The sequence below is a fragment of the Acartia tonsa genome, chromosome 8, assembly GCF_053477335.1.
Source record: "Acartia tonsa isolate MP-2025a chromosome 8, ASM5347733v1, whole genome shotgun sequence".
Classification (NCBI taxonomy): Eukaryota; Metazoa; Arthropoda; class Copepoda; order Calanoida; family Acartiidae; genus Acartia; species Acartia tonsa.
In genome coordinates this window covers 24050539-24076217 of record NC_137267.1, presented here as the reverse complement: position 1 = coordinate 24076217, position 25679 = coordinate 24050539, and the positions used below count along the sequence as shown (strand labels likewise).

Below are 25679 nucleotides of genomic sequence, written 5' to 3'. Positions count from 1 at the left end.
TGACGTTGTCTGTCACAAAATGGCATCAATTTCAGAACAAATGAAAATATTTCAAATTTTTATATTTTTATTTTTGTTACTATCTACAATTCCCTTTGTCCCTGGCATGCCCTTGAAAAGCTAAAAGAGCCCACTATGGTTGTGTTTAGATTTTAGTTCCCAGATTTTTGTTTATTTACACAGTGGAATATCAACCTGTTTTGCTTCACTTTTGTTATGTGATGTTGCAGATACAAAGATTGTTAGAAATCGCCCTGAAGTTATTTAAGTAAGTACGTACAGGTGACTAATTTCTTTCTTCAATTTTGAGAAATGTAGCCGCTCTTTAAAGACACCAACGAAACTGTCCCAATTTTGTATAACTTTTGCGGAACATGTTCGAGTTACGTCATATTTTTCTTTCCCGAAAAAGAGAAGGGGGGAAGAAATCTCTTCAAAAGAGATGGGGAAAACCCCCTTTTCTCCCATCTCTTTTTTCTTCCCCCCTTCCCTTTTTTTTCTTTCCCTCTTCCCTTTTTCGGGAAAGAAAAATATGACGTAACTGCAACATGTTCCGCAAAAGTTATACAAAATTGGGACAGTTTCGTTGGTGTCCTCTTTAAACAATGCTTAGACACAGTCAAACATAGGCGGGTATAAAATAGCCAAAAACCACCTCTAAACTTATATCTAAAAACAAATATCCCAATTTCCTAAAATTGAAAACTCAATCAATTAATAGTTATTTCTCACATCGTATTATAAGCAGCCTTCCGCGGATATAGAATGTTCATTATAAGATTAAAACCAGTTTTTTTAGCCCCGAGGTACCGAAGGCACGGGTTTTAAACTAGTTTTAATCTTATGATTGTACATTTATATTCGTAGAAAGCTGGATATAATACGATGCTAGACATAGTTTTTTCGTATGAATGAGAACCGGTTCCTATCCACCGGATTCGAATGAATACGAGAAATTGTTATTAAAATCTGAACGAAAAGAAAACATTCAGGTTTTAAGCTATTTTCTAGAGGGTTGATACACCCCTTTCGCGACAAAATGTCCCTTTTTACAGAAATATTTTTTTACATTGTTCATGAGCAACAATAATAAAAATTAAAATCTTTTCCCATAGATGCTACGGGTGAAGTTTAATCATTAAGTATACAATTTTAATATAATTGAATACATTAGGACTCGAAAATAGAATACAATACAACATAACAAAAAAAATTATTTTTGTACAGAAAATTTGCTCTATTGCTTTAACTAAACAAGACATATTGCAGTTTCCTTAATATTACATGTGGACCATAAGCGAACCCCGTGAGAATCGTTTTTATGCTTATCCTAAGGTTAGTTTAGGTTGAGTGAAAATGTGCAAATTTTTTCCCACTTTGTCAGTCTTTAAAGCAGTTTACCTTTAATACAAAGCATCATTAAAAATCTTTGTTCTGAGAAGTCAAAGTTTTGTTATAAAGTAGTGTAATAGAAGTGGTAAAATGTTTTAGGGAATAAAATATATTAATCCGGGGTAAAAAATATTTGAGGGATTCGAAAAAATTTGAAATCGAAAAACATAAATGAAAGTAAATGATAGACAGATAATAAACTAAGAATTTCCTTCTTTTATTTCTTTGTTTTAGTTTTAGACCACAAAATTAAAGTTTTAGATGGCATTTACCTCAATTTAAAGTTTCTTCACAATTAATGTTATTTTATACTTTACTTAAAACTGCTCTATTTTCAATACCTGGGTGAACTATCAAAATTCCAACAGGAACAACGAGCTGTCAAACTTTTATGCTGATTTTATAAGAACATAGGTTTATGTCATGATGCCTTTATAAAGCAAATTAACTCCCATAATGAGACTTCAATATTATAAATTAATTATTATAATTATAAAATTTTTCTTATCTGATTAGATTTGTTAAAAAATGGTCCAGGATTTAAGTCATTAAAAAAAAGACAGCAAGACTTTGAGACGTACATGCTCTATTGTAAAGAAGATTAACTTCTTATGTAAAAATATGCAGGAAGAATAATTCCCTTCATTTATGCATTTTATGATCATGATTCTACAAAATCTTAAAACTTTACATAAATTTAAAATTATGTAAAGACAAAAAAACACAAATTAAAATTTTTCCAGCTATAATTTCATACTACCAAATGGGGAAGGAAATAAAATTATTGTTTGTTTTGCAATCTCAATAATTAATTCAACTTAACAACCAACTTTACTTAAAGAATATTATCATGTACAAAAATTTAAATTTTGAAGTTAATGATTAAACACTCTTCTAGATCTTATCTAACTGTACTCTAAATCTTCAATCTGAAAATCTATTAAATTCATATTCCTGGAAAATTGTCATTATCATTCATGCACAGTGTAGTAATCACTTCAGGTGTGCTATGCTTCCCGCAAAAAATAATCATATTCAAAGGGGCCCCAATGTTATGCCAATTTCTTTCCAGTCTTCCTATTAGGCTTAATAGAAAAGCTTCATATTAGCACCAATAACTCCAAGAAAACTCCCTGTCTTATTTACTTTAAAAAGAATGAGGTATAAGATTTTTGTGCGTGCTCGATAGGCCCCCCTAGGGAAAGTCCGAAACTGATGGCATCTGACAATAAATAAATATTTAAGCGGACGTGATGTGTCACTTCAGTTCATACTATCCTCTACTACATATGGTGAGTGGGATAACCAGGGAGGGAAAGCACATTGAACTCTAAATTATATAGGTACCCAAAGTTGTATAAGCATGTTATCTTATTTGTTGAATTCATAATTAAATTATAGGTTACTATACACAATTATCTGCGGATAGGGAAATAAATCATAGGGGATTTATTTGTATCCGTATATTTGTATTGTAACAAAAATTATATTTGGGAAGTTTTTCAAGTATAAGATTTATATTAGCTTAATATATTTGATATTAACAAAATTATTTTAAACAATATAAAATTTATGAAAATAGTACATCAAAATTTTTTCGTCAAGTACATCTACTTTTATTTGGATAGTACATAAAAGCAAATTTTAAAATAAAATATGTTAATTTTTCAATTAGTTATTTTCTCATAATAATGAGTACTTTTACAATACCTTTGTTGTTGGTTATTTACATCTTTTTAAAATCTTAGTTGGTTTTCTATGTGTCTCTTAATATCTTTTAAACGGCATCCTTGCAAGTCCATATGGTTTTTTAAAAAAGTTTGAAACCTTCTGATTAATATGCACAAAAGAATTGCTTTGAAATATAACTGTAGTAGAAACAAGGATGACAACATCCATAAAAGCAAATCTCTGAAACGATGAGACAAACGAACATTAACACTTGTAGAGTGTCAGAACTGAATAATCGGATAATTTTCTCAAATAAAAACTTGTTGTTAAAAAAGTTAAAAATCAACATGTTTGAAATGGACGTATGAACTTTCTGGTAACGATTACAGAGTTGTTTTGCTTTCTAACTCGTACCTAACTCCTAAAGAAATCACCATGCAAAGTTTGAAATCGATTACACAATTCTACTGTAGGACAGTTCTAAATTAACAAACAAAGTTGTCCGTTACGTACGGAAATTCGGACGTACGGACGAAACGACCCTAATTATAGAAAAGCTTCGCTTTTACAAACTGCTCAATCACTTAACATAGATGTACGTCTAATTAAGATTTAGTATGTTGGTATAAGAGATAGGCGACTGATTTTTGTGAGCTCACTCTGTTTGTTATCCTTATTTGATTATTTCTATAATTAGGGTCGGTCCGTACGTCCGTCCGTCCGTCTTGATAGCTTTTCTCGTTAATTTAGGCATGTTTGAATTTCAAACTTTGCATGGTGATTCCTGCAGTAGTTAGGTACGATTTAGAAAACTCTATAATCATTACCAGAACGTCCGTACGTCCATTCTAAACATGTTGATTCTTACCCTTTTTAACAACAAATTTTTATATGATAAAATTATCCGATTGATCTGAATTTTGGAATACTCATTCATAGAGCAACAGTCTACAATGTTATAAGCGAAGCATCTCTATCATCAAGTCCTAAAAATGTAAGTATGTCCTCAAACATTATCTTGTTTTAAGCAGTTTTTCAACAAATTTACTTTGATTTTTGTTTTGACTTTTATACATTCATATTCTGATTATTCAGTTCTGACACTCTACAAGTGTTAATGTTCGTTTGTTCTACCGTATCAATCTATTTATATGGTTGGCTGTTTATATTAGTTAAAAAAATAGTTTTATTTGTAGGCGCTTCGCTAATTATGATTCTTGTCATCATTGTTTTATTATATAAATTTTTTCCCTGATTTTTTAAACACAACCAAATCTAAATCCTACACATAAAATCTTGTGAAATGACGAAAATGATTTTGTGATGAGGAAATTAAAAATATTTAATTTTTAATTAATTTTAAAGTGTCATACACTATCTAGGCTTCAATACAATTATGAAAGTTTACTACCTACTCTTACATTTTCCTATTGCTCTTAATTTTTTGTGGCATAATATACAATTGCGGTTACAATCCCCACCCCCTCCCCTCCAGGCCTCTCGGGGCACTTAAGGAGGAGGACTTGAACTCGATAACCCAATTATCTATTTGATAAAAAAAATTTGGGAGTGATTCGTTTTTTAAAAAATTCATTTGAGTTGTGGGTTAATTTTTATCTAGGGGCAATTTCTCTTGAGAGGCTGGTGGTACCCTCCCCCAAAATATTTATAAACCTTCCCAGGTCCTATGTGAAGCTACCCTGTAAAGGAGAACCATATCGGATGAGGGATTAGCGAAATTATTCGGTACAATCAGACAGACAAACATTCTGTTAATCTATTATAAGGATTAAATCTAAAAATATCAGTAAAACCTCCAACAAAAATTTTCTGAACGTTATAAAATTTAAAAAAAGACTTACCAACAATGATTGGGGATAAGAACAGGGCTGTCGTCTTTGTCTGAGGCGCCACCAAGAAAACTTCCCGCCAAATCTACAAACATGTCCAGAATGCCGCGCTCATCTCCGGTGCTGTTCCCGCCTCTGAAAAAAAAATTGATTAAATAACTATATGGTCATGTTTTCTCTAGTCATTTCTTTGAAGCTAGATATGTGCCTAATAAAATGACGTCACACAACACAAATGACCAATGATAGGCCAATACATAACCTTAATTACCAATGGCAGGCCAGTATAACTTTAATTGACCAACGATAGACCATTATGACGTCATCTTTTTATAGGCACTATAAAATGCTTCCATTTTTTGACTGATGGGTCGTTAAGGAGGCGATTGGTTTTCAGCCATGCCTCTTACTACCTATATATGCAAAAAGCCCTTTATCAGAAAATTTCTATCACAAAAACTACACACTATCAAAAAATCTTACAGTTAAAATTTAATTATCAATTAATAATATCCTTGTACATCATACCCAAATTTCAATTTAAAATTAAAATTCATTTTAAACAGTGCGTAGGAGAAATATTTTAAACACCTACAAATTAAATTATTGAATTTAAGTTTTAAAGAATCATTTTATAAAGTTTATTCCAAAAATTTAGGTACATAAATTAAATCAAAGATGAGAAAAGAAAAGTTATAAATAAAAGAAAATAATGTAAAAAGATAATGAAAAAAAAGATAGAAAAAGAGAAAAAAAAATAGATAAATATTACAGACATACCTACAGACTAAAGAATAAATAGAGAGATACAATAGTATGTCTCAAACATTCATTAGTCTAAATGAATAGAAATTTAAGAAAAACAGACCAATGATCCAGAATACGGGTTCTTGCGAAAAAAAAACAACATACAAACGGACATTATTCCGAATTATAGAGTAGATTCGCTTATGAAAACATCCCAAAAATAGGAATATAATGAAAATAATAAGAACAAAAATACTTTCAAATAAAATATTAATTCCATCATTTGTCACAATATCAAAATATTTTCAACTTATTTTCCAGAATGGACTTGAAAGCGAGTTATATCCGATAGATTTCATCCAGTTTCAATCCATACTGAAAAGCCATTAAACATATCGTATTATTGACAATTTTCTGCGAAAAATGTAATAAAGATCATCATCATCATTGCCTTTTAGTTCTCGGCAGAACATAGGCCATGCACAATGGTTCTCCAATCTTCCTTTGTTTCGGCACGTCTTGAGGCATTGCTGAAAGATGGAATATCCTTAGCTTTCAGTTCACTTAAAAGTTCCCTCCTCCAGGTTGTTTTTGGTCTACCTGGTTTCCTCTTTCCTATGTGGGGGTTCCAAGTCAAGGCTTGATTGGTTATATCATCATGACCTTTCCTTAGAGTGTGCCCCAACCATCTCCACTTTCTCTGTTTTATTCTCAGTTTAATGTCTGACACATCACTGCGCTCTAGAAGCGTAGCATTTGTGATCTTATTTGGCCAAAAGATCTTGTGGATTCTCCTGAGACATTTATTGACATATGTCTGTAACTTGGAGACCACTGCTGTGTTTAGGAACCAAGTTTCAGCCCCATACAGCAAAACAGAGAGAACATTTGACTTGAACAGTCTTAACTTAGTCTTTATGGAGATGTTGTTGGAATTCCAAATTTTGTTCAGGCTGGCAAAGGCTGTCCTAGATTTGTTAATTCTAGCTTTAACATCTGTTAAAGTGCCTCCAGCTTCATCAATTTTACTTCCAAGATACTCAAAACAATCTACATCCTCAAGAATTTGGTCTCCAATAGTAATTGGTTCTTGGGAATTTGCATTTAATCTGAGTATTTTGGTTTTAGGAACATTTATTTCTAGTCCAATTTTCTTGGAGGTTTCAGCTATCCTGTTAGTCCTTCTTTGCATTTGACTTCTATTGCTTGTTAACAAAGCAATATCATCAGCAAAGTCCAGATCTCCTAAATATTTGGGATTGCCAAATAGCTCCCAGCGAATGCCATCATTACATTCACAATTCTTCATGATCCAGTCAATGGCAAGGAGGAAAAGGAAGGGAGAAAGAAGGCATCCTTGTCTGACGCCTGTTACAATCTCAAAAAAGGTTGATAGTTTACCTTTATACATTACATTTCCACCTCCTTTATGATAGATAGCTTTAATGATATTGATTATCTTTTCTGGAATGCCATAGTGTCGGCAGATTTTCCAGAGAGATCTTCTGTCTAAAGAATCAAATGCTTTTTTGTAGTCAATGAAGTTTACAAAAAGCTCAGAGTTCCATTCCTTGGATTGCTCTATGATGATTCTTAGAGAGGTTATCTGATCAATAGTGGAACGATTTGGTCTAAATCCAGCCTGATTAGGTCTTAGCTTTTCATTAACCTTCTTCTTTATTCTATTAAGAAGAATCTTACTAAGGATACGGCCAGGTACTGAAAGGAGCATTATCCCTCTGTAGTTTCCACATTGGGTCAAGTCTCCTTTTTTGGCTAGTATTGAAATATGTCCATTCTTCCAGTCCTCTGGGCATAACTCATCATTCCATATCTTTGTGATCAAAGGTAGGAATGCCTCAGCAGATGTATCTAGGTCTGCTTTTATGACCTCAGCTGGGATGTTATCAGGTCCAGCGGCCTTGTTATTTTTCAAACTTTTAATGGCCTCCTTGATTTCCAATAGATTTGGCGCTCAACAGTCAATGTCAAGTGCATCTGAGGGTGGAATCTCAGTTTCTTCCTCTGGAACTGGAAGATTTAGCAGTTCAGTGAAGTGCTCTGCCCATCTATTTAGAATATCTTCATCAGTTTTAAGGAGTGAACCATCCTTGTCCCTGATGTGTGATCCTGATTTGTGTACTTTACCTGCAATGCTCTTAGTAATCTCATAGACATCTTTCATTCTATTTTGATTAGCAGCATTTTCTGCTTGCATAGCAAGGTTTTCCAAGTGTTCTTTTTTGTCAATTCTGACACTTCTTTGGATTTCCCTGCTAAGCATCTTATACAGGTCTTTATCTTCTGGAGAGTTTCTAGAGAGTGTCTTTTGTCTTACCTCTCTTCTTTGATCCATGAGATCAATGGATCTTTGAGTGATCCACGGCTTTTGGTTAGCCTTTTTGAAACCTAATTTTTCTTGGCTAGTATCATTATAAACTTTTTTGATACCTTGCCAAATATCTTCAACTCCATCATCCTCTTGAAGAGTCAACAACTCAAATCTGTTCTTTAGAGTGAGCTTAAACTCTTGTAGCTTTTCAGAGTTTTGAAGGGTTGTTAAATTATACTTTTTCCTGGGGTTAGGCTTTGTGTCCTGCTTTTTAAATCTAAGCCGAACTTTAGAAGATAGAAGATAATGGTCTGAATTAACATCAGGTCCTCTTTCAACCCTGACATCAAGGAGAGACCCTTTAAAACGTCTAGATATACAGATGTGGTCTATCTGATTAAAGGTTCTTTGATCTGGTGATCTCCAGGTGGCAGTATGAATCTTTTTGTGTTTAAAGATGGTTCCACCTATGACAAGTTTGTTTTCAGTACAAAAACTTACAAGTCTATCACCATTGTCATTTTCCTTGCCATTACTTAAGCCTAGGCCATATCTGCCCATGACTTCTTCTAAATTCTCATTATTACTCCCCACTTGAGCATTGAAATCTCCTAGGAGCATGGTCAGGTCCTTCTCTTTATGACCATTCTTAAATACAGAGTCAAGCTGGTCATAAAATTCATTTTTGACCTCTGTATCTGCTTGTTCTGTAGGAGCATATGCTACTATTATTCTCAGATTGATGTTTTTATCTGAGGATTTGAAGTAAGCCTCCATGATTCTTGGACCATGGGGTTGCCAACTGATCATGGCCTGCTCTGCTTGCTTGGTCAGCATAAGAGCCACCCCTTGGTTATGTCCTAGATCCTCATTCATATGGCCTGAGTAAAGTATTTTCAAGCCAGAATGATGTTTAAACTCTCCATTATTTGTCCACCTTGATTCAGTGATAGCCAGGATATCAACCCTTGCTTTAAGCATTTCTCGGCAAATGTTTTCTGTCTGGCCTGACTGAAACATTGTCCGAACATTCCAGGTGCAAATTTTTGCTGGTCTGCGGGAATTCAGAATCATCCGCCTGACTGGTCCTTTAGCGGTTTCCCAGCCAAACATCATATTGTTGTTTCCAACCTCTACTTTGTTCCCGAGCCCAAAGTTAAATTGGTCTTTACTTTGTGCAGATTGAACGTGAGCAGGTTTTTTCTAGGGAAGGATTGTTAGCCCCACCCAAACCCCCTGAACTGGGGGAAGTGACCAGAATTCAGTCTGGCATCTACCCTAAGACCTTTCCAGCTGGTCTCCCATAAAGATCATACTGGTCAACAAAATTGAAATTAATTTTTTTAAATTTTTTATTTTACTATCCGGAGAAAGCTGTCTGTAATATATACGATGCAATAAATAACTATTTCAAAAAGATCTATTAAAGTCATGGCAAACATAAAAACCAAATTAAGTACATTCACACCTTAAATACTTTAAACCACATTCATGATAAAAAAAAGTAAGGTTTCGCACCTCAAACATTCAGGTTCAAATTTTGGCTGACCAACAATTGTCATTCTAGTGATTAACTAAAATGATTTCTGTACGAAATTGGGCTCTGAATTTATCTGTCATCGTTTGGATTAAGCTATGCAAAAAATCAATGTGCTGTCGCTTCCCCACATAGTGTTTTTTTCATCGCAAAAAAAGACGCAATAGCAAAAAAGAGGATTGTTAAATGTTAAAAGTGAAGAAAAAGATAAGAGAAAGCTTGTGATATAAAAATATGCAATTCTGAAGATTTGATAACATTAGAAAATTTGCAGAAATTATTGCACATCGTCCAATTTCTTATAGTTTGTTAGACCCACTTACTTAGAGGAGACTTTTTCTTAAAGTGGACTTGGACAACTATGACTTTACATAGTACATTTTTTATCTCTTAAGTTTTATAATTGTCTTTTTCGTATTCATTCGAATCCGGTGGATAGGAACCGGTTCTCATCCATACGAAAAAACTATGTCTAGCATCGTATTATATCCAGCTTTCTACGAATATAAGAATGTACAATCATAAGATTAAAACCAGTTTTTTAGCCCCGAGGTGCCGAAGGCACCGGCAAAAAAAACTGGTTTTAATCTTATAATTGTACATTCTATATCCGAGGAAAGCTGTTTATGATACGATGCGAGAAATAACTATTCTTAAATATTGAGTTTATTTTTAGATTTTTAGCCCCGACGGAGGGGTTGGCGGTTTCCTCCAATAGATAATCTTTTTTTTACACAAAATGAAAAAAAAAAGATAATAGCATCCATAATAAGCGAAGCCATGTTTATAGTCAATGGATATATTATTACTTGAATCGTACACCAGATTTTTTTCTTCTCTAAAAAAATGAAAATCGAAGCGGACTTAAAAACAATACCGCCATACACCCCCTTAACTTTAACCTCTCCCCTCCTACCGGATGAACGAACTGACCAAATTGACGCCATAATATCCACGTATAGACTACATCCGTTTTATAGTCTTATTTAATTTTCTAGAAATGGTATACAATTGTTTACCCTACTGACAAATTTATACTAACTCCTTGCAGTAAATGTAAGACTATATTGAGCACATATTGGTTATATGCCTTTAATGTAATGTGCAAATATGCATAACATATATACATAATGTCTATAGAGAGCCTTTAAAACTTTATAAAAATAACATTACTATTATTGTATAATTTGGATTAACTATATTTGGTTTGACTTAAGGGCTTATAAGATTTAATTCTAGCTAAAACTTGCTAGAATTTGAATCTTTTTCTAGAATTTAATTTTTCTATCCAAAAGTTAGATGAAAATGTACAATTTTTAAACACCCTAAATAAACTTTAAATTACATTTTACTTATATTTCCAACAATTAGTCATAAAATATGGTTTCCATAAATACTAAATATATCAGTATAACACTTAGATTTCATCCTAGAAATAATCTGAAATGGGCTGTTACAGTTCTAGTTTTAGAACTATCCAAAGTTTGCAAATAAATGTAAAGATAGTTAACGGATTGTGGTTTAGGATGTGCGATTACTTCCGCTAATTAATATCAAATTGTCAGTACCAGATATATAGTATAGATGTATATACAGATAACTACCTACCCCCCCCCCCCCTCTTTTTTTTTCAAGTACCTTTCTCGTCTGCTAGCAAAATGTTTTCTGCAATTTGGCTGTGATACTACTCCCAACACCATTGGTTGATTTTCAAAGATCTAATTGATATTCGGAACAAGATACTTGTGATGAGGACATACAGTTATTTAACCCATTCCCCCTTCAGTGTTTTTCCACTCTTATGTGTCAATTAACATTATCAAAGTAAAAAAATCAGTTTAGCAAGGTGTTCCAAATGTCAAATATTTAAAAAAAAGTTATTGATAAAGCTAAAAATATTTTTAAAAATCATCATATTTGGCATTATTAAAAATTTATTTAATTATATGATTAAGTGATAATATGTTATAATTTTAATGCTATTATAATAATTGGATGCTTTGCTTTTTACATTAATTGATGATTCTGATTTTATATGAATTGTTGATTTTGGTTTATCCAATTATTTTTTGTGGGCATGATGACACACCGTAATTTACTTAATACCATAACATTAACAATTAAGGAGTCATTTACATGTATACCGTTTAATGATTTTATGCATAATCATGGATAGGTATATTGCTAAAAATATATAGAAGCTGGTAGAAGTGTTTTCCAAAAAGAGACAAATGTTACAACATAAAGCCAAAATGGATGTAGAATAGACGTAGGAGGTGAGGGGATTACGTAAAGTGGGGGATTGGTAAGATCCTTATTTTAGCCCACTTCAAGGAAAGCATAAAAATCTGACGTAGGATCCAAGGAATAATAATTCAATAAGGGCCAATCTATTCAGAATGCCGTCTGAATAGAAGGGAATATGATGTCAATCGGAACAGTTTTTTTACTTTTTTTGTACTTTTTTTGGAAACACTTTAACAGCTTTCTATTTTTTGAATTTTACATAATAAACATCATATAGTCAAAGGATTTGTTATATTTTCTATTTTCGAGAGAGAGAAATAAAAGTAATAGATAGATAAAGTAAAAGTAAAAAAAGAGAAGAAACGAAAGAGAGAGAGAGAGAGAGACTTATGACGTATCTTCGCTCCTAAAAATATCAATTGCAATATTCTCATAATCTATTTCTTATTTTAATTGCATGAGATAAATTAGAGAAAAATATAAAAATCATTAATTATAAATTGTTCCTTGGGGCCGAAAGTGGTTGGACCAGGAAGTTTAAGATAGCTAAATATCACAGCGATTAAGGGATAAGACAATGGACGTTAAATCCATGTGCATCCCTAATTATGATAAACAAAAATAACCATTAATCAATGGCTAAAAAAATTTAAACACTGCACTGTAAATTTAAACCAACCAAAAAAGATTTAATGAAAGTCATTAAATGTGAAAACTTTCATACTTTAGAAAACTTAGGGAACCAGTAAATTTATTGTCCATTGGTCTCTTCCTCCCTAATTTGTATGGGCATACAAAAAATTCAAATGATATATTATTTAAACCTTTGTCAAACAAAAGATTTCTTTTTTGAAATACTAAATGATATTTATTTACTGGAACCTAGTAAAAGTGTCTGACTCTGATTATGATGTAAAAAAATTTGCCAATAAGAGGCCAGTATACACTGTAATTGACCAATAGTAAAATTTATAGTGGCCCTTCATTGGTTAATCTTTTACGTCATAATCAGAGTCAGACACTTTTACTAGGTTCATTTACTGCTGCCTGTATTTCTGAAATGACCGCAAACTTTACTATTGAGACTAGTTTCTGCTTAAATACAATTTAATTATCCATACTTAAACAATATAATTGAAATTTAAGACGCAATTAATAATAACATAGTTGTGCTATAGACCCTTGCTTCCCTCACCATGTCTGTATTTCTAGGTGTCTGTAACTTTAAATATAATTTACTTATCTATATAAAAAAACACAAAATATACCAAGTTTAAAATGCAACTTAATTTCTCCACTTAAATATTTACATATGTTTTTTTGGTATGTAGTTACATTTTGCAGTACTCAACAATTTCTGTAAAGAAGGTGTATCAACTTTTTTTTATATAGCTAGCCGGTTCTTTCAGGAAGTAGTAGATGTAAAATTTTTCATAGAATTCAGATATGCAATCGTTTTTTTTGTAGACCTCTTTTTTTTAAGTAATTTAAGTTTTTTAAAAAAATAATTAAGTCGGTTTTAAGGTACTAAAACGCAACAAAATAAAAGAAGAAAATGGCCAGTAAGAACAAAAATAGTAAGATCTTTAATTTGACACCTTACTTTTAAAATTCTGTTGAGTAATTATTAAAAAAATCTATTTTTTTAACCTCGGTTTAATAAAAACTTTAGACCTAAATATTTTCTCAAACAGACATAAAAAATATGGGTTCATATATACCTTTAGAATCAGAAAAATATTACGAATCCATTGTAAGCAAAATTGAAAAAAAGTAAAAAAATAAAAAATTATAAAAATGGCCAATTGTATTTTTTGTTCTGGCAACACTATCGTCTTCCCTTTTTTACCCCCTCTTTACCCCCTCTATACCCCCTTCCCATTTTTATACTCATTTCAAAAGTTAAGACGTTGCCTGTACAATATAATATGATATTTTCATATAATTCCTTTTATTGTAGTTTATATACTATATTGTAAACTTTTTTTTTCAATTTTGCTTACAATGGATTTGTAATATTTTTCTGATTCTAAAGGTATATATTTGTATAATATTTTTTTACTTGTGAAATGATAAAATTGAGTTCAAAGTTTTTATTCTCGTGGGTTTAAAAAAATCGATTTTTTCAATAATTACCTGACAGAATTGAAAAAGTAAGGTGTCAAATTAAAGATCTTACTATTTTTGTTCATAATGGCCATTTTCTTTCTTTTTTTTGTTGCATTTTAATACCTTAAAATCGACTTAATTTTTTTTTTAAAACTTAAATTACTTAAAAAATAAGAGGTCTACAAAAAAAACCGATTGCATATCTGAATTCTATGAAAAATTTTACATCTACTACTTACTAAAAGGACCGGCTAGCTATAAAAAAAAAGTTGATACAACTTCTTTTGTGGTCTTTATGTTAAAAGACAAATAGTGAAAATCCTAATAACGTGTAGAAATTAAACTGAAATTTTGCAAGTCACTTAGGTGATATATAGTACCTCTTTTTTTATATTGATTTAAATGATTAATTGACATGGCAGTATTATAATCTTAATCATTATTCACCCATCTACTACATTGCTTTGTGCTTTCTATGGACAAAATTGTCCTTGTTAAAATAAGATTTGAATAAATTTTAAAATATAATTTAACTTCATACATGTTTAACAACAACTATTGAACATAAAGTTTAAGGAAATTGATAACAAATTAAAATATTTAAAAAGTTCTACTTGAACGGTTCTGTTTATTTACCGAACAAACATCACAGATCAATGGATGAGGTAATTCATCATACATTGAAATTTTGTATAACTACTATATAACCAACCCCCCAACCTTAACCCCCCCCCCCTCCCAACCCCAATAATTTATTTTAAAGTAAAAGAAAGATAAAGTAGTATAGAAAATCTATTGAAAATAAAATATTTCAATAAAGAACGAGCCTAGCTACGGGAAGTCTGAAGGAGTGAGTGAGCGAGTGAGTCAGATATTGGGGAGAAAGAACAAATATAGAGAGTTTACTCTGTAAATGAGCAAGAAGTCACTTTAATATTTTAATAACTTTTGGTTTAAATCGTTTTTTATCTATTTCTTTATTCTTGAAAAAAAGTGTTTCGTTAAACTTTAAAACATGTTCAATTTTTTTTCTAAATTCGTTCTGCTATTGGTTAGCCTAAACATCTTGTAGGGGAAGGTTTAAAGATGAAAAAAAAATAAAATTACATTTCGAGTGATATTTGTTTATAATAATTGGGGGTAAATTAATTCACCTTCCTTTCTCCCTGATAAAGCATAAAGTTATTTCTTAAACATGATATAACAGAACAATAGGGTTGTCTAACCAAAATGATTTGTCAGTCTGAAAACTTGAGGAACTAAATGAGATGATTTGAGTCATGCATTGCATTGCAAAGAACGGGAGTGGGGACAAAACACCTAATTTAAAAATACCTAATTTAAAAATGCCTAATTTTATAAATGTCTAATGTGACAAAACACCTAATTTATAAATACCTAATTTAAAATGTCTAATTTAAAAATACCTAATTTTAAAAATGCCTAATGTGACAAAACACCTAACTTTAAAAATGCCTAATTTTATAAACACCTAACTATAAATACCTAAGTTTAAAAATACCTAATTTTAAAATACCTAATCTAAAAAACCTAATTCTAAGTATATCTTAAAACTGTTGTTAAATATATTAAACCGGCGGCTACGCCCCCTAGAGGCCTCTAGAGGCGATTGCAGTGCAGAGGGGAATTCAATTAAGTCTTTGGGGGGAGGGGGGGGATTGAGGGTTCATGATCCCCCCCCCTCCAGAATTTCAAAGGTTGAAGGACAAGGAAACAAATGAATTTTATTTTTTTTTGGTTTCTTCCCTAACCTAAGTAGCCGTAGCATCCCTTTTTTTTCTTGGGGGGTGATAGTTAATCATCCCCCATTTTTGTTCTAGTTTGATAAAAAAAGATTGAAGAAATATTAAATTATATTTTATTAAATATTTAGTATTAAAAATGCGCGCGAAGCGCACAAACATTTTTTTTATTTTTTTATTTTTTTGGGGGGGTATTTACCCCCCAAAATTGATTGTGGGGGTAAATACCCCCTCCTAAATGGTTGGGGTAAATTTTAAATGGGGGGGGGGGGGGTAAAATAAAAATTTTGGGGGTGCCTACGACACCCACAAATTCGTTTAGAGGGGGGGTAATCCCCACTTTACCCCCCCACCCTTGGACGTCTATGTAAAAATGAACCATATTGGTTCATCGACTAGCAAGATCCTTTAGCAATAACAATCAGCCAATTGGATTAATGTTATCAAAATTTTAGGTATTTTAGTGAAAATATTTGATATTTTAGAATTAGGCATTTTTAAATTAGGCGTTTAGATAGTTTAAAATTAGGTATTTTTAAATTAGGCATTTTTAAAATTAGACATTTTTAAAATTAGGTATTTTTAGTTAGGCATTTTTAGTTAGGCGTTTTTAAATTAGGCATTTATAAATTAGGTGTTTTTAAATTAGGTGTTTTTAACGTAGGTGTTTTTAACATTAGGTATTTTTAAACTTAGGTGTTTTTAGTTAGGCATTTTTAGTTAGGCATTTTTAGTTAGGCATTTTTAAATTAGGTGTTTTGTCCCCACTCCCAAAGAACGTACACTTTGAAACCCTTTTTTGAAATAACAATGAAAAGTGTAAAAAAAAGTTTGAGGAAATTGAGTTGTATATTACACTGTTACCCAAAATTTAATAAACACACATTCTCTTATTCGTTGACTCAAATCTGTTGGTATTTTTATAAAATCATTATTTGTTGGTTTAAACTAACAGTGCACATACTTTTAGACCGATAATATTCCACAGAAAGGGTAATTTTTTTTATTATCTATCAGAATTTTAATTTATCATCCATTGCATTATCACTTAAGATCCTTGACAAAATGTAGTATTTTCAAATATATTTAACTTTTTAATTTCTTATATTTGCAATTATGCATTCTTAACTTAAAAATGATAATTATGTCAACAATAAAAAAACTTCAAAAAGCTGACCAAAAAAAATAGAAAAAGACATTAAACTGTACTAAAGTTCAAATAATTAAAACATGACATAAACAAGAAAAAAATCAATTGACTTAACAAAGTGCTGGTCGTACTAACGTAAATTGTATAAAATGTTAGATAAAGCCAAGCTGTAAAAGGATATTAAAATGTTGAAAATTGGAGGAATTAACCAGAAAATATATAATAGTTGTAAAGAAATAATAAAATGCGGGAAGGAAGGGGACATTGAGCTGTAAATTACACTAGTACCGAAAGTTAGTTTACTACGTTACCTTATCTTATTTTTTAAAAACTTAAATAGGAATTTTAAATTGTTGGTTTCAAACTTAGTGTCCGTAATTCAACCAATGATTTTATTCTACAGACGGGATAATATTTTTTATCATCATTGGGGATATACTTCTATTTATGGTCCATGGTCTGATCCTAGGGATTCTTGATAAAATAGTAACATCTTAAGTTTCTTTGTCTGTTCACAGGTCTCGCACCCCTGTCCTGGATAAAATGTTTATTTAAAAAAAACATGGGCATAAGTTTTTTTCATTTCCTGATATATTTTTGTCCCCCGATTCCAAAAAAGTCTTTCCTGAAATCCTGGCTGTTCTATAAGATCTCCAAAAATGCAAATTACTTTTGTCACTGATTTTTCAATATTTTTTTCAAATAACTAATATGAAATTTTGTCAAAACATGCTTTAGTGAACAGTAAAAAGGGTCTTACACACCTTAGATTATACATTCCTTGAATGCAAACAAGACCTGACAGAATCAATAAAAAATCTGCCATTTTGACCATTATTAACTGTTAAACATCATTTTTGGTTTTAACCAGAAAAGACATTGAAGGAGCAGTTTTTCAGACTTGACTAAGAAAAACAAAGTTGTAGAACTTGCCAAGCCTAACAATAGTTGTAAGTAGGACATGTGCCTAAGGCACACTGTTACAGCAGTGGAAGTGATTATCTGCATTGCAAGAAATAGATAAAAACAGTGCATAGCAACATTGTGACCATTTTAAGACCGGAAGGACTCATAATAGGGGGACCTATACATCAGACACATAAAAAAACCATGAAGACCTAACAGAATATAAGCCAAAAATTTGAACCTACCAATGACAGTTTTGACTGTATTCAACTGTCAAATGTTAGGACTTTTCCCCCCCAAAAAATTGAGTAATTGTTTTTTTTTTGTGCTTTACCAATAAATACAAAGTTGTAGGATTTGCAAGGCCTAATATTAATTGACATGTATGTATGTATAGAGCCCTGATTCTCTGAAGTTAGGATTCAGATGCACACAGAGATGGGAGGTGAGAATCCTTTGACCAATCATATATTGGTAAGCTTTATGCACAGCTGAGTGTATTCTTTGTTACATTACAATCTGACCCACAATTATCATGAAGCTACTCAATTATTACATCACCCTGGCCTAGAGTTTTGACAGGTGTTCTATATCAAGCCACCCTAATTAATGGCACTCTCATATGAATAAGGAGCATCGACAAGGGAGAGCATGATATAAGTTGCTTGATATGTAGAATCCTAACTTCCTACAAATCTCCCCCCTTACAACCCAAGGGCATCTTAGGGAAGGCTGCGTGATTACAATCAGACAAATTGCAACTGCATTTGTCAACCAAATCATAGTCTATGTAGGGACTTGAACTTGGTTTCTCCTAACGAGCTTGGTTCTGTATCTTTTTCTAGCTGTTCTCTGAAATGACAAGACTCCATATAGGGCAAGCATATTCGAGCTGTCATGGTCTCCTTGTCCTAGCCCCAGTTGGAGCCACAGAGTGATATCATGATGTTTATTTTGGTGTGGTAGTAGAGATTATCTGGGTTGAAAGTAACTGAAACCACAAGTTTCAATGATGTTCTTCATTTTTTTAAAGGAAGGACTCATGTTAGTGTGGTCTGGAACAATGAGAACAGAAATATATGAAAATTTAAACCAACCAATCACTGTTTTGACCATTATTCACTGTTAAACTTCACAATTTTTAATTTGTCTCAAAATGTCCAGAAAAGTTTGTCCTAGATGGATGCCAATAATGTCAATTATTTTTTGGCCTAGCAAGTTCTACAACTTTGTATTTATTGGCAAAGCAAACAGTTACTTGAGTTTTTTTGGGAGGGGGGGGGAACAAAAGTCCTGACATTTAACAGTTGATAATGGTCAAAACCATCATTAGCAGGTTCAAATTTTTGGCTTTTATTCTGTTAGGTCTTCATTGTTTTTTTTTTGTGTCTGATGTTTAGGTCCCCCTATTATGAGTTCTTCTGGTCTAAAAATGGTCACAATGTTGCTATGCACTGTTTTATCTATTTGCGATGCAGATAATCACTGCCACTGCTGTAACAGTGTGCCTTAGGCATATGTCCTTCTTACAACTATTGTTAGGCTTGGCAAGTTCTACAACTTTGTTTTTCTATGTCAAGTCTGAAAAACTGCTCCTTCAATGTCTTCTCTGGTTAAAACCAAAAATGGCTATGTTTAACAGTTAATAACGGTCAAAACAGCAGATATTTTTTATTGATTCTGTCAGGTCTTGTTGGCATTCAAGGAATGTATAATCTAAGGTGTGTAAGACCCTTTTTACTGTTCACTAAAGCATGTTTTGACAAAATTTCATATTAATTATTTGAAAAAATATCGAAAAATCAGTGACAAAAGTAATTTGCATTTTTGGAGATCTTATAGAACAGCCAGGATTTCAGCAACGACATTTTTGGAATTGGGGGACAAAAATATATCAGGAAATGAAAAAATCTGAATGTGCATGTTTTTTTAAATAAACATGTTATTCAGGACAGGGGTGGATCTCCATAGCCAAACCTTAGAATAAAAAAATCTCGAAAGAAACGGACAACAGGGCCTTCAAGTAGGGCCCAGTGGTGGTCAGAATCCGTTTGAGATTAAATCCTAGCTGCCTCTTCTTGCAATTTGAAGTTTTGTGGTAAAAATGCCAAAAAATACAAGAATTCCAAGAGTATATACATAAGTGAACACCTTAATTAATCAAATAAAAATAATAGGGGAAGTAATTCAACTTTTTGGGTTGTTCAGAGGTTTAACACTCTTAAAAATCTTAATTTTTTTATGGGGGTTTAGAAGTCTCTCCTCTACCATAATAATTGTTTTCTCTAAAATGTTTAACTAAACACTCCCTCGGTAAAGCCACAATAGCGTTTGCATGAGTAATTAATTAATATGAAAGAGTTACACTAATTGATAATTAGAAACAGTTATCAAATTTATTATATGGATAGAGAAAACCGCTGATAGTCAGGGAGTAAGGGAGGGGACAATGGGCAATTAATTCAATATAAGAGTTATCAAAGAAAGGGCATGAAATCCAGTTTAATCCAATAAATTTGTAGGAAATTATAAAGGGATTGTTAATTGAATAAAAGATTTTAATAGCGTCATGTAAAGTGAAATCACAACTTGTTTTTGATGAAATATATTGAGGTTTTTTGGTGTGATTTTTATATTTTTTTTTTGGACCCGACCAGCTGCTAGCAAGAATATGACTGCCCCTTTTTATTCTGTTTATTTCCCTTCTCCCTTCTCCCCACCTCCCTTCTCCCTTCTCCCCACCTCCCTTCTCCCTTCTCCCCGTCTGCTACATTCCAAACTAACACAACGAGTGTTTATTTCCCTTCCCCCCACTTCCCTTATCCCTTCTCCCCGTCTGCAAAATTCTAAACATACATAACGAGTAGCAGCATTCTATGCGCAAGTCCCCAAACTCAGTCAGAAACTGCTAAATTCTTGCACATTCCCTTTAAGCCAGTACCCAAAGTCTGAGACTCCTAAAAATTGAATATTCGATCCATTGTCCCCTCCCTTACTCCCTGGCTGATAGTAGTGTTATTCTTCTATTTATACCAATGCAGTGTCTCCCCCCCCCCCCTTGCCTCTAGAGGTTTAATGTAAATTTATATATTTAGGTGGAAAATATTATAATGAGGATTTAGTTCTTGTGACCATAAATCTTTCCGGAATAAACCATCCCTACAAAAAATAGCCTAGGACCAATACAAAAATACCCTTAATTGAAAATGAAAAGGTCATTTCAATAAATGCACTTTTGAGGGTGAATTTAAAAAAATCAGAATGGCTTCGTAACGATTAACATCCACCGAATTAGAACCGGTTCTTAGCTTTACTGAACTATCGTGTATATAGCATCGTATTACAGTCAATTTTCTACGAATAATAAAATGAAAATCATAAAATCAATACCAGTTTTGTCAGCCCTGAGGGATCGAAGGTTATAATCTTATAATTTTACATTTGAAATGAAATGAAATGAAATGAAATATTTATTTTATGACACATACAAAAAAATATATATACATTACATGGTATAATCACAAACAAACAATAAAATTGATCATGATTACTTATAGTTTAATAATAAAGATAATAGTATTCACATTCAAAATTCGTGTCAAAGGACTAATTAATCTCTCTCGAGGTAATATTAAGTAGCCTTTGCAGATAAGAAAAAAATGATAAAAAAATATAATAGATAACATGAAGCTTAATTATTTAAAATAAGAACTTACGCATTATATATGATGGGGATTATAATGTGGAATTGTAAGGAAGGGAATTGGAGGGGAAAGTAACATGATGTGTGTTTGTAATATTGACTATAAACATTTATAATTAATAAGAGGGGTAAATCAGTGAAGACTTGTAGAACAGACAGAATAAATGTTTTACATTCTTAGGTGGCAAGAACGGCAAAGAAGTCTATAACATGTTATGTCTATTTTTGCTAGAAGGCATTTTTTTAGCTTACTCTTAAATTGATTTAGGTTTAAGGCATTTTTTATATTATCACGGTCGTCAAAACTGTTCCATATCTTTGGAAATGAACAAATAGGAAGCCTCTCTACTAAGTTAATTCGAGAAAAGGGGACAGTTAAATTATTATTGTTTCTCAAAACGAAGTTACCATTTAATTCACCTCGTCTAGGCCACATATTATTAAAAGACCTTGGCAACAAATTATTTTTGTACTCATACATAAATTTTAGTTTGAAGTAATGAGCTAGAGATTCAAAGGGTAAAATATTGAGATTTTTAAATAAAGGACTAGAATGGCTATAGTAGGTTGCTTGCTTAATACATCTCACAGCCATTTTTTGTTTAGTGATTATGCCAGTAAGATTTGTGGGTGATGCACATGAGTAGATAAGGATTCCATAAACTAAATGACAATGAAAAATAGAGTAATATAGAGCTTTGAGAGCTTTTTCAGTGAGTAGACCTTGACATTTTCGGAGACAAAATAATGATTTAGAGAGCTTTTTGTTTAATTCATTTATATGAACCTTAAAATTCAAGGCTGGATCCAAATAAATACCCAAGAATTTTATAGCTGGAATATCACTTTCATGGTTGACAAAGTCAATTCTATGTCTAAGTAAAGGGTTAGGGTTAAGGGTATTTGGATCATTATCATCATTTTAATGTACACAGAAAGCCGTCTATAATGCGATGCGATAAATAACTATTACAACTGTATCAAAACCATTATTTTGGTTTTTAAAGTTATATAATTCAGCAACCACCAAATAAAAATACCGGAAAAAATGTTTTTTTTTTATGGAAAAATTAAAAATGCTGTGTTAATGACGTTTTTTCATAACAGCTGAAAACCAAGAGTATTATCTCATGTCTGTTATCTGTATGCTTGGTTTTCATTAAAATTATTATTTAATATTATACATCAAAAGATTTATTTCAGTTTTGTTATAGAAATTGTCTATAATACGATGCAATACATTATCATTCCAGTATGACTTAGACCCGATTTTAATACAGAGGATTTTGATCGATTTCGAAGCCATACTGGAATAGTTATTTCTCGCATCGTATTATAAACGGCTTTTCGCGGATATAAAATGTACAATTATAAGATTAAAACCAGTTATTTTTAGCCCCGAGATGCCGAAGCCACGGGCTAACCAGTTCCTATCCACCGGATTCGAATGAATATGAGAAACTATCTTACAGATGAACTTTGCTTTAATTTGCTTGTTTTCAGATTTTGTTCACTAGAACATCCTATTTAGCGTGTTCATAGAGTGTGATATAAGAATATAGGCTGGTCATATCAACGGTATAAATAGCTAGTTTTTATTTTTATCATCTATTTCTTTTTTGGCCCGTGGCCAGCAAAACATGAATTAGTTAAAGATTTTTGTTTTATCACTAAAAAAAATGTTGTGCTTCATAATACATATACATATAAATTTTGTAAAAACAGAATAGTTTTAATTTTACTCAAAAACATTTTTGCTTATGAGTAGTTGCACTACCATCTAACTGAATAATCACAGTAGAATCCGTGAAGTGCTATTACTGCTGGCATCATAAACATCTGGTGTGATGCTAAAGTCAATTATTGACCTCAGGCCGAGTTTATAGATCTCCTGTTTGACCTTGGACAACAGCAGTAGTAGTGTGTCAATCAAAGTAGCTGTGCGCAGGGATCTAAAGGGATGAGACAATGGCAGATAAACTTATGTTCATCCCCAATGATGATACACATAATTACCCCTTCTATAGATTACAATTAGTAGTTGAATTGATAGGACAATCAACTCTATGAAGCAACCAATTAATATTCAATAATAGTCCTCAAAGTTGTTAAGCTAAAGAATATGAAAACGTTATTATAAAACTTTGGGGACTAGAGTAATAAACAACCCAATGCCCGTTCCCTTCCTGAGCTGTGCGTCACAAATTTTAGGAACTTGGTCAGAGAATCAGGGTTAGGTCAATAGATAAATCAGTGGCGTGCACAGGGTTTTGCAACAAGGAAACTTACCATCCCCTTTTTACCACCCATATAATTCTTTGGGGCAATTTGTATAGTAATGGTGTGTATGTGCGAATGCCGATATTTGTCTTGAGGCATGTTTCATTTTAAGTCAACATAACTTCTCTTTAGGTAATGATTGTATGATATTAAAAACTATGAAGTTAGCTAAATAAAAGATAAACATTTAAATCACCTTAAAAATTAAATGTTACAGATGGAAAAGTTCTAATAAATCACTTTTATGTGTTAAAAGATACAAATATTGCGGAAAAAAGGCTAAATAAATTTAATTGGATTTTTGACATTTATGTAGTACCTTTTAATTAGAAAATTTACGTAAAAACAAGATATATATATTTGTTACAAAATCTTGCAGAGTCAGCCAGTCTCTTAAGATATCTAAAATTGTTTGATTTTGATAGCTCTGATTCTATATCAAATATGTTTAAGTAATAGTAACGGCTACGCCTCTAAAGGTCTCTAAAGCAAAAGTAAAATAAATAGGAGGTATTATTTTTTTCTAGGGGCTATTTCTTTTGGAGGGTGGTGGTACCCTTCCCAAAAAATAGTTATAGGCCTTCCCTATGACCTATGAGAAGCTATACTGTCTAGGAGAACCATATCAGTTCGGCAGGTAGCGAGTTCCTTAGGTCAGACAGAAATATATTATGTTACTTTTAAATGGACTGACATAAATTTCTATATTGATAAAATAACAGCACGCGTTTAAGAGGTAACTTTGTCAAACTTTTTTTTCCAGGATCTTTTTTCCACTGGTAAAAAGATGTGAATTGTTTAAACAAGCCCAAGGCATTGTAAATGTAAAAAAGTACTAAACAAGAACAATTTTGTGCAAGAAAATAAAAAATGATGTGCATTTATTAAATTCAAATATTACTATTGTTTAATTTTAATTTAAGTATTGTAGCTGATTAGTTACCGACATTCCGTTTCTAAGCCAGTTATTTTCTTCGTTATAAAACGCAATTCAAATATTGATGATTTCAGTAAAGTAAAGGTTGGATTTATAAATGTATATTGACAACATAATATCTAACAGCGGATTATAAAGAATGTTTGCAGAAATTTCGCAATCCTTGTTTACGTAAATCTATCCAAAATTTGGATCAAGAGAGACATACGAAGAAATATATGTTTATTTTTCTTTATATATCAAGGAAGCAAGAGAGCATGCAGCGCGCATAAAGTATAATAGTCCCGCATTTTTCTAGTCGTGTGCTTATTAAAAGAAATAACGTGGAATTTCACCCACAAATGACTATTAAAAAGTTTAAAGAAGGCAAAGATAAATTACTTAAAGTTTATTATAGTTTGGGTTAGGTGAGCCACACACAATGTTGAGCCCCCTGCAAACACTAGGGCCTTGGGTGCAATCCAATTTGGGTGAAATTCCAATATAGCTAACTAAAAATGGTGATAGATACCCAGTATCTGAGAATGTACACAATTTCAAACTTAATTACTACAATGAAAAGTAACCACTGAAACACTGTTTCTAAAAGTTGATTTGTATTTGATTTTTAAAATCTCTTTTCGGTAAATAACCCTTAAAAAAATATTAGTCTCGAGGAAAATCTATATGTAAAGAAAATATACTGTACAAAATCGGAACCTCAATTTTACTGTCATCTAAAGAATAGCAAACTCGTATTTGCGACTTGATTCTAAATTTATATTCTATTGTTTTAAATGAAGTTTTTGTTCTAAAAACTTTTCCATTTATAAATAAAACTTTAAAGCAGACAAAAAACTATGAATTATATGATTGTACGTATTTGATTGTTTTCAAATCCGCAAATTTTCTATAATTAGGGTTTATAATGTTTGCTAGAAGACTTTATAAAATTGAAGGATCGCGATGTATAGCTTTTTTTATTTCTGTTATTTATGCAATGAAATAGTTATAACAGGACCTATAAGAAGCTTTACTGTAAAGGGGAACCATCCTTCGCTACACTAACACAGATA

At 31.9% G+C, this 25679-nt stretch overlaps 1 protein-coding gene across 3 annotated transcripts in view; it reads right to left on the bottom strand.

Moving 5' to 3' along the window:
• LOC145326322 (phenoloxidase-activating factor 3-like) overlaps positions 1-25679 on the bottom strand; it is a 74215-nt gene that overhangs the window by 38827 nt on the left and 9709 nt on the right. For all 3 annotated transcript variants that reach the window (XM_080169611.1, XM_080169612.1, XM_080169610.1), the window contains exon 5: positions 4926-5048. In XM_080169611.1, coding sequence (XP_080025737.1) covers positions 4926-5048 — 123 coding nt within the window. The remainder of the gene's footprint in view (positions 1-4925; positions 5049-25679) is intronic.